Source organism: Olea europaea, chromosome 12 (genome assembly GCF_002742605.1).
Source record: "Olea europaea var. sylvestris chromosome 12, O_europaea_v1, whole genome shotgun sequence".
Taxonomy (NCBI): domain Eukaryota; kingdom Viridiplantae; phylum Streptophyta; class Magnoliopsida; order Lamiales; family Oleaceae; genus Olea; species Olea europaea.
This window is the reverse complement of record NC_036248.1, coordinates 13,701,085-13,719,220: the sequence shown is the minus strand read 5'-3', so window position 1 is coordinate 13,719,220 and position 18,136 is coordinate 13,701,085. Positions and strand designations below refer to the sequence as shown.

At 34.7% G+C, this 18,136-nt stretch overlaps 1 protein-coding gene across 1 annotated transcript; it reads right to left on the bottom strand.

The window, feature by feature from the left end:
- Positions 1–1,465: 1,465 nt before the first annotated feature.
- LOC111405755 (protease Do-like 2, chloroplastic) lies at positions 1,466–16,790 on the bottom strand. Its single transcript, XM_023034780.1, has 21 exons — positions 16,406–16,790; positions 15,777–15,953; positions 14,798–14,848; positions 13,716–13,789; positions 13,500–13,563; positions 12,491–12,535; positions 11,455–11,562; positions 9,646–9,723; positions 8,317–8,383; positions 7,900–7,958; positions 7,561–7,660; positions 6,655–6,734; positions 6,124–6,180; positions 4,966–5,069; positions 4,242–4,329; positions 4,055–4,140; positions 3,905–3,929; positions 3,743–3,814; positions 2,679–2,729; positions 2,548–2,608; positions 1,466–2,102 (listed from the first exon to the last, which is right to left on the bottom strand). Exons 1-21 carry the CDS (start codon positions 16,613–16,615, stop codon positions 1,855–1,857), a joined length of 1,905 nt encoding a protein of 634 aa, XP_022890548.1. The 5' UTR covers positions 16,616–16,790; the 3' UTR covers positions 1,466–1,854.
- Positions 16,791–18,136: the final 1,346 nt, after the last annotated feature.

Sequence of the window (18,136 nt, the reverse complement as noted above, 5' to 3'; positions counted from 1 at the left end):
AACAACCAATCTTGCTGTGTTGATGGAATTGGTTGAGTCAGATTAAGGTTACGGGATGGGACAGTTAGAACAATTGATCAGGTTCGACATAAATCAGACCTAAAAAGGAATCTCATCTCACTTAGTACTCTGGATGCAAAAGGATATAAATTCTCTTGTAGAGGTGGAGTTTTGAAGGTCCAAATGGGTGTCCGGGTTGTATTGGAGGGACGGAAGAAGTCTCAATTGTACATCTTGCAGGGAAGAACAGAACCAATTAAGAGATATCAGGACAATTTCAGTACCTTGGTGGATATTCAGCTTAGTGTAGTTCCTCTTGTAACGGGCTCTGAGTCGGTTCAAAATATTGCTCAGGAAAGTATTGGTGATTCTGCTTTGCCATTAATTTCAGCGGATACACTATGTTCATTTACTAGGATTGGACTCACGGAGTGTAAGTACTGTGGTGTCAATAATGTCTGGGATGCTTTTAGGGACATTGAAGGCGAAAGTTCTAACAAGAGGCCTTCTGATCCAGCATGTGGTATGGTTTCTGCTACAGGGTGTGCTTTGACCCTGTTTGGTCAATAGTAATTTCTCGGTGAAATTTTGAGAACCCGAAATTTGGATTTAGGTGTTGTATGTGGACGCCTTGCAGAGGACGACAGTTTGATTTGAAGAGTTTTGATTACTCTATTAAGAAGATTGGCTATTTCGATGCAAATAGATTTGAAATCTTAGATTTTCGTTCGTTGCACCGAAATTTGAGTCAAGGTAGAAATTGTTGGATTTGTGACCTAAATTATGGTAGATTTTTTTTTTTTTGGAAAATAAATTGTTTCTTTATATTTCACGTTATTTTTATGAAAATATATTATTTCCTTATTCCACATTATGCCCATCTTTATGCTATGCCATGTACCTATAAATAGTGGCATTCTCTTTTAATTTTGTTCAAGGAAGAACTGCTGAGTTCTTGTATTTCTTTCTATATTGTCAACTAATTAAACACCGTGCTTCTACTATTAAATCTTTTTGTTAATATTTTCACTTTTAAATCTTGTTTCTCGTTACGATCTTCATTAATTCATATTGTGTCATTAATCTCATTCATTACAATCCTTTCGGGTCCAACATGAAATTCCTGTGTTTGAAGAGAAAAGCATATGGTTTTGAAATTGCATTTGGTATACTCCATTCAATTTGGAATATTTTGATGGTGTTTGGCCTCTTTTGGCTTCGTACTAGCTGCCCCTGAACTTGACACGACCAGCATTTTTTGCCGAGTCAGCCAGTGCAAATATAAAAAATTAAAAAATAATAATAAAAAATTATGCGAGGCAGGCTTGCAGAGGCCAGGAGCCTCGAGAGCAGGCCTTGCATGGTGAAATGGTGGACCTTCCTATAAACCATTCTCTATTAAGCATAAACATTTAGGCTTATATTGTAAACTTTTAACTTGCAAAGTATGAAAAATATATCATCGTAGGCAGAGTCGCACACTGCTTAAGAAAAAGAGTAATTCCTTCTATAATATCTTTAGAAATCTTCAAAATCATCAAATCAAAATTGCTGACAGCCCTATTCTATAGACTATTCTCTCTTTCAGGTCAAGTCTCACTTTTATATTCTCACAAATCAGAAAGAATCGAACAGCAAATTCTCTGTCGACTAATATAACCCCACCCCCAAAAAGGAAAAAGGAAAATAAACAAATTTCAATTGTACAACAATTGCTAAAGGGGCCAACTAAAGCGCCTCAAGCATGCCTACAATCTCTCCAACAATAATTCTAGCCAATCAATAGGAAAATCTTACTGTTGAAGTATCATAATATAACCCAAAGTATGATCTAAATGGTAGAAAGACTGATTATTACGCCCAAAGCAGTCCATCATAGCCAAATTCTGAACTTGAAACGGCAGAGTCAACCGACTCGTGTTGATCTATAGTTGCGACATGTCCTATAGAGTCCACGTATGGTTCCAAAAGATCAGAAGACCTTTCAGATGGAATCCCATAACCTTTGAGGATGCAACCAGATGCAGCCAAAGCGTCTTCCCTTTCCAAAACGACCAAAAAATTGTCTTCAAATTCAAAGACCAAATATCTGTCCTTGCAAGCTGATCAAATGCAGAATTGTGAGTGCAAGAGAAAATAGATCATCACGAAAAGGGAAATTTGCATTCGTCATCCCCCACCAGATGGAAACCATCCCTTGTTAGTCACACGACTTGCACATGACCTCCTTTTTAAGGGTTGTTTTCGTCATTCTAAACAAACAGTTCAAAAGGGGACACTTAATGGGGAAAGAAGGAAAAATAAGTAGAGAAAATACATGGTTAACAAAAATAACCCTCAATTATGATTATGTGACAAGTCAGGTGACTGTTTGATAATTTCCATACAGTACAAACCAACTTCCACTGAAAATGAAAATTTCAGAATTTGAATGCCAAAAAAAAAAAAAAATCAATTGGGGACCAGGTGCTCCATTAGTCAAAAATTGAGGACCATACTAGATATCTCTCCTTTAGGACTAATAATGTATAAGATGCTAGTACTTACAATCAACCAGATGTGCTAAGTGATGAATGTTTCTGATCCAAGTTCCATTTAACTTCAATACCTGTAATAGAGTTTGTCTTTATGTTTCACATTATATACTAGCATTCTTACTACGCTACTTTTTCACTTGCCTGTTCATTGCTCAGATCTTCATACCCAATATTTACTTCATTTGCTAAGACCTGCATGCAATATAGATATTTAGCAAATGAAAAGTCCCATGCACATACAACAGCATATTGATTTTCCCCAAATTTTTTGATGGGAAGCCGTTCTCTCAAGGCAAACTTTCACTTAAACAAGTAGTGGTGGTGGCGGGGAGGACAGAGGGGAAAGAAGACATAATTTCAATTGACTCAGCAGGAGCGAAGCAGAAATTGATGCAAAAGTTTGGTTCATGCAAGGTTATGTAAAATATATATTATTTAAATTTTATTCTAATATCTACCTTTCAAAAAATGAAATTTATTCTAATACCCAATTACTTCTATTTATATGTTTTTGCCCTTGTTATAATAATTGCAAATCGTTTATATTCAGCCAAATGTTTGGTGCTCTCTGTAAAAGAAGTTATAGTGAATACTCTCGTATACCACCAGTGTCAATATGACAAAGGCATGGTTCGATAACAATGGATTGGACGGACGTAGGTTTGAATCCTTCTTGGAGTTCTTTTGGTATGTCAAGTGAGAATCTAATGGTTGGGTGCACTCTTTGGAAAGGAATAAACTTAAACCCTTCTATGTGTACTTGTATGAGAGGTTCAATAGTGGTCACAACTTTTGTGTATATGAACCGCATATGTGCCTGGCCTAACCAGAGGAGAAACGAAGAAATGTTCTCTCTGTTGGACTCTGTGGAGCCTCACTGTAGGAGTATATTGGGCATTACTAATCTTGTAATAGGTCACCCTAGCTTCCTGTGTTATATAATGAAATCAGAGGGGGCTATTTTTTTACAAGACAAGACAGAGACTTGGGAGAGAAAACCTTGTAATCTCCTTTATTAAAGTGAAAAAATTTCATCTGCAAGTCAATGTAGCTCTCAAGCTGAGGCGAACCACCTTACATTGAAGTGTTTTGAGTTTGAGTTTCTGTTTTCAGTTTTGTTGAGTATTGCTCTTGGGATTGCGATTAGGACTTTATCACTAACACTTTTGGATAAGAAGCTGTTTCGGAAGTAAAAACACACAAACCTGTGATAGGATCACGATCTGTTCCCCTTTGAACCTAGCCAATGAGTACCTCGCCTTTGTCAACAACTTCAACTGACCAGAAGTTAAAAGATACTAATCAACCACAGAATTGAAGCGACATATAGTATTATTGAGTCCTTAGAAAAAGGAAGAGAAAACTACCCCAATGGTATCTTCACATTCTTCCCTGTTGAAATAAGGACAAATTAGTTTGTAATAGTAATAGAAACATCATACTGTAATTTATTTGAAATTGTGACAAACAAAAAATATAAGGAAAAAAGGTCAAATAAACAAAATTCTCATACATACTCGATTAAAGGTTCTGATAGAGGTGTAAACACCAATCCAGCAACTATTAAATATGAAGGCTGACCTCCTTCAATATGATACGGAACCTTGAGGAGATTTTGTAAAAAAATCATCAATATCAAAATATCCAATCATATTATCCAGAAAGGAAGCAATTTATTCAAAATTTAAACATTTCTCTACTTACCAAATGCACACGTGGATTCAAGATGGCTTGAACTTTCATAAATTGTCCTCCTCTGATAATGCCAAGCTCTGCTACATCACCTGAAAATCTGATATTTTCTTTGTATTAGAATGAAAGTTCTTAATTCAGACTAGGGGAGGCATGATCTCTTTTTAAAAAAAGGGCAATATTACTCAAAACTAAGGGGCAGCATATAAGATAAGAAACTAATGGATATAAAAGGTTGGCGGAGTTCTAAATAATAGCAAAAAAATTAAAAATAATAAAATAATAAATAATAATAATAATAATAATAATAAATTAAAATATAAACTATGATTGCAAGAACTGACTTCAAAGACCTAATTCCTCATGTAAAGACTATCGAGGTCAAAGAGATGCTATCAAACTAAAATTGGACAAGAATTTAAATACGAGGACAGAAAAAGATTGATGCATAAAGTAATAAGATCTCCTTTTAACAATTTCAACAATTGAATTGAATTATAATCAGGACGGAACATATCTCACTATAGACATTCATACAACTTATCAAGAATAACAAGATGCGGCAGAAGGATTAAATTAGTAGTCTTTAGCTATTCATGCGCAACAGATGTATAGTTTAACATGCTACAAACGTTAAATTTACTTGGAGCATGACCCATAAAATACAGTATCTTGTATGACTGTAAGGCATGTTCAACATGAAATTCAACTTCGTTGCTAAAGTCAAGAACTTTACTTTTGACTAATGAGGAAGCGAAATGCAATGCGTTCAGTTGTTTGGAATGGCACTGTCCCTTCACAACCAACACGAACATCATCAAAACTTACAATGACGTCCCCCTGGAAGAGAAAGAAAGATCCCGCGTTATTTGATTTTTAACACCATCAACATTTTTTAGTATATGCAACCAATGATGCACGGACACTCTTGCTGGTGTTGCATGTCCGTGTCCGACATGTATAGTGTCGTATCAGTCACTGACACTCCTCGGGCTCTCCAAGACAAGTACTATATGTACTTTCCTTCACCGGAAGAGTAATAAATAGTTTTAACTTAAAGTTAATATGACATAACAAATAGCTATTTATCTAATTTGAAAATTTCACGAACAAAAATCAAAACTAAGAAAAGAAAAGTAAAAAAAAAAAAAAAAAAGATAAGAATATATAAATCTATATGTCCCGTTGTGTCCATGTTCTACGTTTTATGAAAATCACGCGTCTGTGTTGTGTCGTCATGTTGACTCGTGTGTCCAAGTCCTTGCAAACACAGTACACTACAGAAATAACAGTAGCCTTATATATTTGTTCTGTTACTTAAAAGAACAAAAAAAATAAAAAATAATAGTAAAAAATAATAATGACACAACATTGAGCCACTATTGAGTTGCCCAAGTCCATCGGCACCATTCAGATGTATCTAATTACAATGCATATTAACTATGCGTGATGAGCCCAAAAACATTATTTGACCAAGAAAGGTTAGAAATTTCTGCAAAAAATATTCCTCGACCGATGAATAACAAAGACTTCTGGAACTAATTATAATCCGAATGAATGAAAATTTGACACACAAACAATACATGGCTTAGTTTTCCAACATTTTTTACAACTTACTCTTTTCAAATAAAAAATAATAATTTCTTATTCATAATTCCAAAAACCAGAAAATTGTATGTTACAATAACCACAATTAGAAACAGCTATGATGATGTGTCTCACAATAAGATGTTTCTTGCAAGGTTCACTAGTCAACATTGAAAACTAAACTCATATGGTGAAAGGAACTAAAGCGTGAGAATAGCACACAAGAAACTGCAAGTAATAATGTGATGCAAGAACATCTCGATGGTGGGGAACAAAAGAGATATATCTATTATGAAGGATGGGATACCTTCTTCAATACATTACTGGCATCAGAAGTTGGCTCAACTCTCCGTACAAGTATGCCCTGCAGCATAAAATAATATGGGAAATATATCAAGCGAGTGTCATATAGATTCTGAGAAGCATACACTCCTAGGTGAACACGCTCCACAGCAAGTTCTATTTTTCATATATTTTTTACATTTTTGATGTCTCAGAGACGCATCCGACAGGCATGCAGTGCATCTATTTTATACTTTTTCAATTTTTGAGTGGTTGGAGATTGCCCCGACATGTGAGAAACAGGACAAACCCCTCTATGGAATATAGAAGTTGTGGCATACACTGCTTAAAAACATTATGTATTCTAAATGTAAAACAGTTTGAAAATGAGCCAAAATCCCAGGTGGTCCTGAGAACTGTTAAAAAAAAAGTTGTGATCATGCAGTCTATAGCATGTATCAAATCATATATACACACACACACACACACACAATAATAAACATTTAGACATTAAAAATAAGTAGATCTTCTAGTCTAGTTTGATGAAAAGATAGACCTCATTCGATGGAACTTTTAAGCAGGCCCGCAGAGCTGGATTCTCCAATTTCTGCAACAACACCCCAAGAGAAGGAAAACCTGAAAATGTTGCTAGGGTATTTATCTCATATGCTTCGTGGACAGAAGAAAAAAGTTGATTTTCATGTTTTACACAACTTTAAAGAGTAACAACAAAAACTAAATTTGCAAATTTTCTACAAAATACATGCAATGAATTTACAATGAGTTCCCCACTGCATAAATGATGTCACGGAAGTCCATCTTCTTGACAAGCAACAAATTCCCAATTGACAATCTTATCAGTTGCAGGTCTACAGATAGTTGTTGGGGTCTCCAGTAACCTTCAAATCATCTGACGGAACACTTTTTTTTCCCTCAAAATGGTCGGTTGTGCCCCATATGGTAGAAAGCAAATAATACGGTGCACTCTGACCATGTGTTTATGTTCGACAGGTTGCTTACGGAAACATGATTACTATGCTACTAAAAAAATTAATAATGAAAACGAGACAAAAATGATAAAATCAATAACGTAACTCTTGATAGAGGTAAGAATACAAAGGAATTTAATTGTATGTAAGTTGTTCTATGAGCCTACTAATCCAAAAATACTAACACGCCTAACAAAAATATTAATGGTTAAAGGTACACAAGCAAAACTTGTTTTGCCCCGGGCACTTGAGGGAGGCCGGGGAGAGAGAGTTATTCTCTAGATAAGCTTACCATTAATATTATTGTACGAAATTGTATGAGTCCATTAATCTTTAACTACTAACATGACTTACAAAAGTCTTAATGGTTAAAGTCTTAAGAGGTAAATGAGCAAAATCTGTTGGCTATGCCAATTATCAGAAGTAACTTCTAAGCCTTGCATTCTAATTTCACAAGGTGCAAGAAACCTCACCAGTGTATTTCCCATTCCTCTCATAGTCCTCCAGGAAATGAGATACAACAGTAGTTGGAATCACGTAGCCAATATTCTCAGCCTCATCAGATCTGTAAACCTAAAAGAAATGTCTCGTGAAAACATAAAACTGAAAGAAATCTACCAAGACTATCACTCTGTCAGGAAACCCATCAGCCTGTGAAGCTAGAAGATCAAAATACTTGCAATAAACAGATAGTTGACTTTCAAAGGTGTTGTAGGCCAAAAGATTCTACCTAAAGCAAATTGGTAAATACCAAAGCTAGAATCTGAAACCTAACAGATTTTGATATTGAAATTCGACGAGAAAAAACCTACCTGAAATGCCACTCCAATACACTCTCCCCGGTCATTGAATGCGGGGCCACCACTATTACCTGAAATATGGCTAGTATAAGCAATGACGCGTGAGGAAAAAAAATATAATGTCTTTTTATTTGTATGGCTATAAGAATACATGTCAACCGAGTGAGCTTAAAGAAATTTAGAATTATAAATCTGGCCAGTAAATGGGAACCCTGTTTGGCCAAGCTTGAACTTAAAACTTGTTTGAGGATTTTTAAAAGTTATTTTATTTTGGATTTTCAGTAGTTCGTACAATCTTACTTCTTGAGAACAAGTCTTCACTTACAGTTAAAAAGGTAAATTCACCCTTTTTTAAGCTTGACCAAACATGCTGTAAAGCAGTCTCTCATTCAGAGAGGACCAATTCCTAGTAGCACAATGCATACTTACCAGGATTTATTGCTGCATCAATTTGAATTCCAAGTAACTCAGATGAGCCATGGGCATATGATGTAACCTAAAAGTAAACAAATGGTAAATGTTGAGCTCTGTAACAAATCCTGAAAAAGCTAATAGTCCAGGAATACGAGGTAGCTGAACAACTGATTCTTCTTCTCTTTGCGCAAATTGTGTAATCTAAAAGCTTTCTACGGTTTTACTTTTCATCCAAGCAAAATGGGATCACAAAGATCTGCATGATTAATTAGATTCTGGTCGATTACCAATGTAATCAAAACAAATATTCTGGATTTTCCATACTTTCCTCTTTCATTATTATTAAAAGCTAAGCCGATTCGTTGTTGGTCCATCCAGAACAGATGGCAAAATGAGTTCATCCTGGCCTTGCTTATTATGAAAGCCAGCACTTAGTCACTGTTTAACAGGATAGTAGCTGCCACCCAGGCCAGTTGATGTGGGAATTCTTACTCATACTTGATAGGGTAAAGTCACTCTGCCAGAAACATAATAACAGATACCTTGACATATTGAGTGTTGGCAAAATATGACTGGATGAAAAAGTTGACTATGTTTTAACAGTTCAATGAAAAAATTGCATGAGACATTACGTCAACCTTTCTGACACTGAAGCATGATTGTACTTGATATGCTTTGGAGCAGTGCTCAAGCTCTGCTAATTGAAGGTGAATTGTGCAACTTTGAAGCAAATTGTCATTTAACTATTAAATATAACCAAATTCAGCTTGAAATAATCCAGTAGCTGGGGAAAATAAGAGTTGAATACAGAATTTTCTATATTATGAACCAAACTTAAGTTGCACTTCATATGTACAATGTTTGTCAAGCTCAAAAAAATGCAAATTGATACATAACCAAATTTTAGCTTTCAAAGAAACCAGTAGCTGGGACAAATAAGAGATTGAAAACAGAATTTCCCTATTATGCACCAAACAAAGTTGCAGTTCACATGTTCAATGTTTGCTTCTCACTATGAATCACTAATCATTTGGAAGAAGGGTCATATTTTTTGCTTCTTTTCTAAACCATCAATAATTCATTGTCAGTTTTAACTCCAAAATTTGCACGTACCATATGCCCGTTTAGGATAAAATATTTTCATAAAATGGATTCACAAAAGACTCCTTATACCTTACAGTTATAACAAGGCCATAGTGATTTATCCAAAAATGCATAGATAATAAAATAATGGCACAAATGGTTACCATCTAAATGTAGGATAAGGCTTCTTAATGTAGATCGATGCATGCTATATATTGATGAGAAATTATAAAACCTGAAAACATGGTGGAATGAACAAACCTCTATTCTTGATACCACACCCTTTGTTACAGAAATAGTATCTCCACCAAGCGGATACCCAACAACAGTCACTCCATCCTGCCAATTTGAAAGCAAAGAACCAGTAAGATATTTGTGTTTTTGGGTTGTCGCAGCAGAATAGTTAGTAGAATTGATGGTTGGTTGTATGCATGTATCCCATGCAAGTTTCCATTTATATCAGGCATAACTTGGAACCAAGCAACTGAGCGAGACATGGGAGATAATCGTAGCAAAAGAGCAATTGCAAAATAGCATGATAAAAGGCAGGCTAGAAGCATTATAACAGTGATATACACGCAAGCCAGACACAGAGTGGCATTGATACTTGAGAGAGTTGATCTACATTTATTACTAAACTTGAATAAAATATGCACAAACCAGTTTCAGTGAAGCCAAACCATCAAATCTGTGTGAGCCACAGCTGTGTAATTACATACAAGGACTATATAACAAATATCAATACTGTGTAAAACTACAGTATTAAGCTACAGATCTTATTTTTGCTTTATTTTTACCCTGCCAACAGCTTGTTTCCAAAATAGAAAGAAATAATATCTGATTTTTAACTATCTGACCCAGAAATATAGGCCCTGCTCAGCTAGGACAATTAGCATAGAAACCGTAATTTTGACTTACAAACTGAAAACTCTGCTGTTACAAAGATAGAAATATATAACAATAATTTGGGAACAGATAGGTATGTAGTCATATAAAAAATCCGCAACCATCAATTGAGAACCAACATGGAAATTATAGTATAGTTGATGAATTAATTTATAGCAAAATATATCATATGAAATTCTTTTAAATGCTTCCACAAGAAAATCACTGAACCAGCTCCAATGACAAACTTAGCCCCTTCACTAGTTAATGTCCTAGAAACAGCAACGAAACAAGCAAATTGCGCATCCACGTCCTAAGCAACATATGTATTACAACTAACCTTAGATGAAGGACCTCTAATCAACAATTTGGGAATACCCTTGATTAAAACTTACAAACTGTACGGTGAACTTTAAATTTATTACCGTGATCGATAATACTATTTTCCTTCTTTTCGAATATCTTATCTCGTAGACAAATATCCCAATCAATGAAACCATGTACTTAAGTACTTGTTCAAGTGTGAAATTTCAAAAGGACTATCCATCTGAATATAATCTCTCTTTTTACTCTTTAATAAAACATTAGACCCTGTTTGTCTCCCTTGAAAACAAAACTCTTTAATTCTCATACTCATTTTCAATTACATATTCACATAATAAAATATTTTGTATGCAAACCCAAAACTTTTTCATACTTTTTAACCACACATTCTCCAAAAAAATCATTATTCAAAGCATCATTTTTCTCAATAACTGCCATCAAATAGGGTCTACATACACTTGATCTTCTTGGAAAACTGAAAAATAGTCCTATCATGGGAGACATGTCAAAACATACTTATATCAAACACAATAAAAAATACAAATGCAAAGAGATAGGATCCAGTCATGATCAATCAACTTCCATATCATTAAAATGCTACCTGTGAAATATGATCTGGCCATAATCGGTAAATTTACTCAAGTAATATATGATCTCGCAGCATTTAGGGCCAGAAAGATGAAAAATATTACACAGTTTCTTCAATCAGTTATGCTAGTCACTCACATAAAATTGTATGTTGCAGATAGCATCAATAAAAAAGCAAAGCGAAAGAACTAGACAATAGATAGTTTCAATGTATGAAGATGGAAAAAAGCAACAAGTGCTCCCAGGAAAAATGAAAAGACAAATCAAGAGCACCTGCAGACGAGGCAAGCGTCCAAACTCAAGGGGCTCAGCTCCTTTCCAGAATTCCTCGCTTTCAATAGAAAGCAGAGCTATGTCACATTCTACTCCTTTTGCAAGAACCTGTAAATCATATCACTGAGTAGAGAATAAGTGCCAGCATCAAGAATTTAAACCGATTTTCCAGTACCAGGGCTGCCTCCCAACACCAAAAAGTAAGTAAATATATGAAAGAAAAAGAAAAAAAGGTTATAAGCATAGGTAAAACACTAGACTAATTAGAATAATTATGGTTATGAGTCAGTATTAGCGGAAAATGTTGGTGTTTTCTACAAATTTGAGTATCATGTCCAAAAGAAACCATACCATTGGAAGACACTCACATAAACTAACTACAAATAACTGAAAATCAAATCTTTTGATAATGATCAAAGATGCATTAACTGTGATCGTTAATAAAAGAAGTTTCAGAATATTGAAAGTGGAAAGGAAAGAAGGAGGAAAAAATTTGCAATGAAAAGAAGTTACTGAAATGTATATTACAGGACGTAAAGGGTCAGTGCGTAATATTAGAAAATAAATTTTGTTACTTACGAGTGTTCTACAGCTTTGATATGTTGGATTGAAGGGACATGCATAAAGATATTTCTAGTGTCTTTTCCTGCAAGTCCTTTCCCATTCATCTTGCCTGCCTGAACCTTCCTATTTCTTTTTGCATTCGTTCATTTGGAATCTTTTCATGCTAAGATGGCCATTTCTTTAGACTCTATCTCCTCCTATTTTTGTTATTTCGGGACATCTAGTCCTCAACCTTTCTTTTCCTTCCTATTGATATTTCTTTCTCCATCAAAATAAGGAGAGAAGAAAGAAAAAGGTAATCATGAAAGTCAACCTAGCTTAGCAGAGAGAAAGAGCTTTGGATTGGGTTCTTCCTGCTTTCAGGAGAAAAACACTCTTGTTGTTACAGGATATTCGACATCTTTCTGATCTCAAATAGTAGGTCTAACAGTGAAATAGATGAACATGACAACGTTATATCTAAGAATGCTACCTTGGCAACATACTTTTTATCATCACCCCTTTTCTTCACTTTGACCTACGATGAATAGAAAAATAAACCATAAATAACTGCAGCAATTTCACGGTGTACTTTATAAAACAAAAAATGGATTTTGTAATCAACAAGTCAGTATACCAAACTCATCAACGAAAACAGAATAAACATATCAAAATGATAGCTTACTGATTGTTAAAAAAGAAATAAAATATTAAGTTCAAATGTTCATGACCGGGGCCAAATACATAAGAAACAGAAGCATGCATGAAAAGAAACAATGATGCTTAGATATTTAAATTTTCTTAATGATGACACCAGATCCAGTTGTCAATGCCAGAAGTGGAACAGATATCTAATAGAATTTTTTGATAAGAAACATAATAACAATAATCATGACGTGAAGATACATAAATTGAGAGAAAGGTATATCCTTTTAAAACATAAGAAAAACTAAGTTAAAAATAAAATCAAGAACACAAATCATTGTATGGATTCTTTTTACATCATAAGATCGTTCAAAAAATATTTTTATCATCTTGAAATAGGTACCACTCTCTATTTCAAGGAAGATAATATTTAAATAATATATATGTGTCTCTCTGACAATATAAGTTTTTAGATCAACTGGTTCATCACGTTATCTTAGATGCAAAGGTCTTTGTTCAAGTCTCACTGCCGCCCATTTATCAAAAGTTGTGCACGTGTAAATCTTCAATGGAAATATGAATTCCACATATTTACTTGATTTAACACCCAAATGTCCATCAGCTCGAGCACCCTCAATTCGAACATGCAGGAAATCCAAAGAATTAAAGAATGAATAATTGGCCAAATTCATATCTTGACAATACCATTAGTCGCAACATATCTACTCCCATGTTAACAGATAGAAGACTGGTTCTTATATTAGCCATTGACTACCTGTCAAATCATCAAGCCTCCTATGGCATGCAACATTTACAAGAGCAGGAAAACTCAAATGGCATTAAAACTTCAAATTTACCTGTGTATCATGTTCAACGCAGTGTGCATTTGTCAAAAGCTTCCCATCCCCAATCATAAAGGCACTGTACATTGCATTGAAAAGTTAGTAATTATTTGTAAAACTGTATTTACCGCTATAATTGTTTTGAAAGAAGACACTTCTAAAATGTTTTCAGATTTCATTTCCAGACTCAATTTTCTGGGAAAACAATTGGGGAAAGGTCATTAAACATACCTCCCAGTACTCTGATACTGCCTTTGTTTCTGCCAAGGAAGAGAGTAATCCGGTGCAGTGTGGGTACAGTAAACCTAAATGAAGTAAAAAGAGAAAATAAGAGTAAAATACTTTAAACTGTAGTGAGAATCAGCGATATGTTACAAAAATATCAGCAAATGGCCAATATCATCAAGTCATTTCTTAAATATTTGAAAAATAAAATAAAAATCACGAACTAAAGGTATCTACAGAAGTATATAATAGATAATTTACTACATAGATGTTGAGAATATTTTCAGTGAGTACGTTGTAATTGATGAACACCAGTAAACAGCTTCACATGCTGCTTCAAGTGTCAAATATATAATGGGTAACGCAAATTCACGAAAATATAATATGGTTACTTTAGTAGTATAAAATACTTCTGACAGCACTTCGTTGCATCAGTTGTCAATTGATCACAGACATAAAATAGCTTAATGTTACTGCATCTTTGATGTAGTCATCGATTCTCGAGTTCCTCTATTCAATTTTTTTCCTTCTTCTTGTTGCTAAATCAATTGATTTTGTCAAGCTAGTTATATGTTGTGTATTATCAACTATTTCTCAACTAGCTCCTCACGAATAAAAGGAATCAACAACACGAAAACTTTGTTAGAAGTTACTCCTTTCCTTATCAAGCTCGGGACACTCGATTCTGCCTCTACAAAGGCTAGCTCCTCCCTAGATGATGAAATCTACAAATAAAATGAGCTACCCTACAAAATAACAGTCAAGGAGGGCATCCTGATTGCAATACATGTACCACAAAATACAGGCTCTCTTCTAAATCTTAAAATATAAAATAGGATGGATCACATCTTCCTCCAATTCTTAGGATACTCAGTGAGTAAAACAAAGTAGAAAGATAATAACTAGCCAAAAACTCAAAAGCAAGTAAAGTATAGGACTGCAAGCAACGAGGTATGGAGCACGCTGCATAAGAGAATATAAAAAGAAAAGGAAAGGAAAGTTATCTAGCTCTATAAAGAGGGTAGTAATGCACAATCTAAAAATTTTCAATAAGATAACTAAAATATCGAGCAGAAGTGAACATTTACCTTTACAACAGCATTAAGAAATGCAGCATCTTGAAGATTACCAGTATCTACCTGGAACATGTGAGTGTCATACGCTAATAAATACAATGCCTCAGAATTGTACTTAAATGTTGAACAAGTGAACTCAACATGAAATCATGGCACTCATAGCTATTGCTGAAATAATTCAATAAATGGAATGGCACAGATAATGTAGGCTCTGAGAATAGAAATTCCTTAAATAACACAGAAACAATTAAGAAAAATTGTTGAAGATGAAATGTGCCATGTATGGAAACCAAAAATAAAAAAAAAAAAAATCACAAGGATTCAAATATAAGGGTTTCATAATGATAGAAGTTGCCAATTTTATTACACCTCATTATAGGATCCTAGAAAATTTGGAATCATAAAGCCCATTTTACTATTGTTAATGCATGTGATTGTAACAAAGCAGCAGCATGAAGGGAATTACGCTAGAATTTCAGCAACTTTAACAAGCCTTGGGAAGATGAAATTCTAATTGTGAAGCAGAGATAGTTATAGCAAATGGGGGGAGAAAATAGTAGAGAGAGTTTCTTTACTTCATTATGAAGCAACTGAGTAAGGAGCTGAGAAAAGTGTCTAATAATTGATTTTCAATCTGGTCCCCTATATATTAATTATGTCAGGGAAACAAGAATACAAGATTGTGATCTATTAAGCATTTGTTGGGAGGGATTTTTCCAAGTGAAAATGATTTTTAAAAAATCTCTCTCTCAAACAAGCTTTAAATGTAGTACCTTCACTACCGTGGGAAGTCAACCAGCAAGTTACACGAAGACATCGTCCAAATCATGGGACCAGAATTTATAACACCAACTGTGGATTTAAAGTGCCATTTGCAGCAAGGTCAAATGACAGCTGGCTCTTTTCAAATTTCACGTCTATCTTCCCAATGAAAGAAAACATGTATTTCAAAGATTTAAAGAGAGAAATACAATATGGATGTCCTATATACCTGTTGGTCTCTTGAATCAAACAGAACTCCCTTGTTCCCTTTCCTCTGCGTGCCAGAAGATCTAAACGAAGTTGATTGAGATTTCCCTGCTTTTTTCCAACTACTTTGACCATCTACATTTGATAAATGGCTTTCATCTCTTGATCTCCCTGGCAATTTATGTGTAATAGCTTCACTCTGGATTTAACAACAAATACAATGGATTTCATAGGTTCATGGTAGTTAATAAATTAAATTTGTACAGATTGCGAAAACACTAGACTAATCATTGTTAAAGATGTGCTGAAGTGCAAAACAGACCTGTATGCTTTTGTGTGTGTGTGTGTGTGTGTATTTAAGCTTGTGGCTTCAATGGGTGTGGTTTCACAAAATCTGGACTTTCGAGTTTTTTTCATCTTATAATTCATTCTAAATGCAATTTATGCCTTGTATTGATATTCGGTTACTGTGTTTTTTCATATTTATTCACTCTCTTTCTAATTTAAAACATCCAATAACTCAACTTGCTGTACGAACAAGTAGCATTCATTAATCAAAAGAGAGAATATCCTTCATAACAACATGGTATAAACAAAATCACAAAAATTAAAATAAATTCAAGCAGCAGTGAGTTTTCGGATTTGATTTACCTCTGCACTGAATTTACCCGGCGTTTTCCTGGGCAATTTTTGTTTCGGATTCTGATTTCGGTCCTTGGATGATTTAACAATGGATGTAAGAAAATAAGTAGGTCTTCGGGAGGTGGAAAAAAGGCGTTGGGAGGTTAAAGTACAACGGGAAGTGGAACCGGTGGAAGAAGAAAGCATCGAGAACCAACAATTTGCGGCCGCCATTGCCATTAACGGATAGAAAAAATGGAAATGCACTAGAGCTTGGAGGTAAAAGTACTTAGTGAGCGTATATCAAAGATTGAAACTTGGAAGTTGTTTGTTTCCTTATCCACTTGCAACGTAAATATCTAATTTGCCCATCTATTTTGGCGCCTCTCCGGACTGTGAAGACGGAAATCCAATCCGCTAGATAATTATTTGATCAAAATTAAATTGAAGTGGAATTATTGATTAACATTATATTATAATTACTTGATTCAATGCATGTTCTTTCATATTTTAACCGTCGACTATGGTACTGAATTTTTTTTTTTTTTTAATAACGGAGTACTCACGGTCGCTACCTTCGATTGCGCACTATGTGAATTCTTGGACTGACGTAATAACTTGTAAACCACGCCAGCCAGTTAAATCGTACTAGGCAAGCCCTGTACGACAAGCTCAATCGAGAAAGTGTTGGTGAGGAAAATCGAACTCGTGATCAAAGATCTCCGCGCTCACCTACTCCACCAACTCAGCCACCCCATGAGGGCCAACTATGGTACTAATTTAATTTGTGTCATGAGAAGTGAAAACCTAATGGATCGAACTTGAACTTCGTGTGGGCAGATTGCCCCTGACGGGATCACTCAAGCGCAACAAAACTAAGAACTTTTTTCTTTCTCCTTCGAAAAGCTCAGTCCCACGCTTTGACTTCAATGATGGGACATTGACGCTCCAATGGACACTGCCTACCAATGGTTATCATTGCTATTTCTAGAAAATCTTCTTCATTCTTCAATTGTGATTAGAAGTGTGACATCTTTAAAAAAAAGGTTAAGTCGAACAACCCTTACCACTTAAAATTGAGTCGGGACGTTGTGAGATAAGGGAAAATGCTGTCAAATTCTATATAACTTTATTTTTATAATAATTGATGGATAGCTAAATTTGTAATTCAGCAAGCTAGAAATTTGACGTGAAAGGTGATATTTTTTGTTTGAACAATGCTATTTATAACAAAAATTGTCGATAATCGTCTTACATGACATACACATGATAAATTATTGTTAGATATTTTTCATCATTTTGCATGTATTTATTTTTTGTTTTGTGAATGATTTGTTGCCCGGACTAGTATTTGCCGTTGTGCAACGGGGATCGAAAAGTAAGTGTATCTGTTCGTTTTTGACAATTACTTCCAACAGATGTGTTCTTCATTTTAAGGGACACACCTATTCAAACAGTTGCCTCAATTTCTATAAATTTTGGGCGAATTCTCGCTTGGAAGACACATAAAAAAAAATTTATTCTTCTCTCTTTCTCTTGGCATCATCAGTCCCTTTTTCGAGTGTTTTCTTGATTTGATCAAATAGTCACAATTTGAATCAAACGCCTCTATTGTATCCTGAAAGAGATTTTCTTTCATACCCAGTTGTGACTTCGTTGGATAGGGGAGAAACATATCTTAAAAGATAACGTTTTTCGTGCCTTGGAGTTCATTAAATTTTCAGATTTCCCTACATTTTTTCTCAACAATTATTATACGTC

What these genes read in the sequence shown, in the direction of transcription:
- LOC111405755 (XM_023034780.1), bottom strand. Translation starts at nt 16,615, where the DNA reads ATGGCAATGGCGGCCGCAAATTGTTGGTTCTCGATGCTTTCTTCTTCC. An exon ending in CCAGTAATGTATTGAAGAAG is followed by an intron (nt 5,070 to 6,123) that starts GTATCCCATCCT and finishes TTTCTCTTCCAG; the next exon opens with GGGGACGTCATTGTAAGTTT. An exon ending in TGAATCCACGTGTGCATTTG is followed by an intron (nt 4,141 to 4,241) that starts GTAAGTAGAGAA and finishes AATCTCCTCAAG; the next exon opens with GTTCCGTATCATATTGAAGG.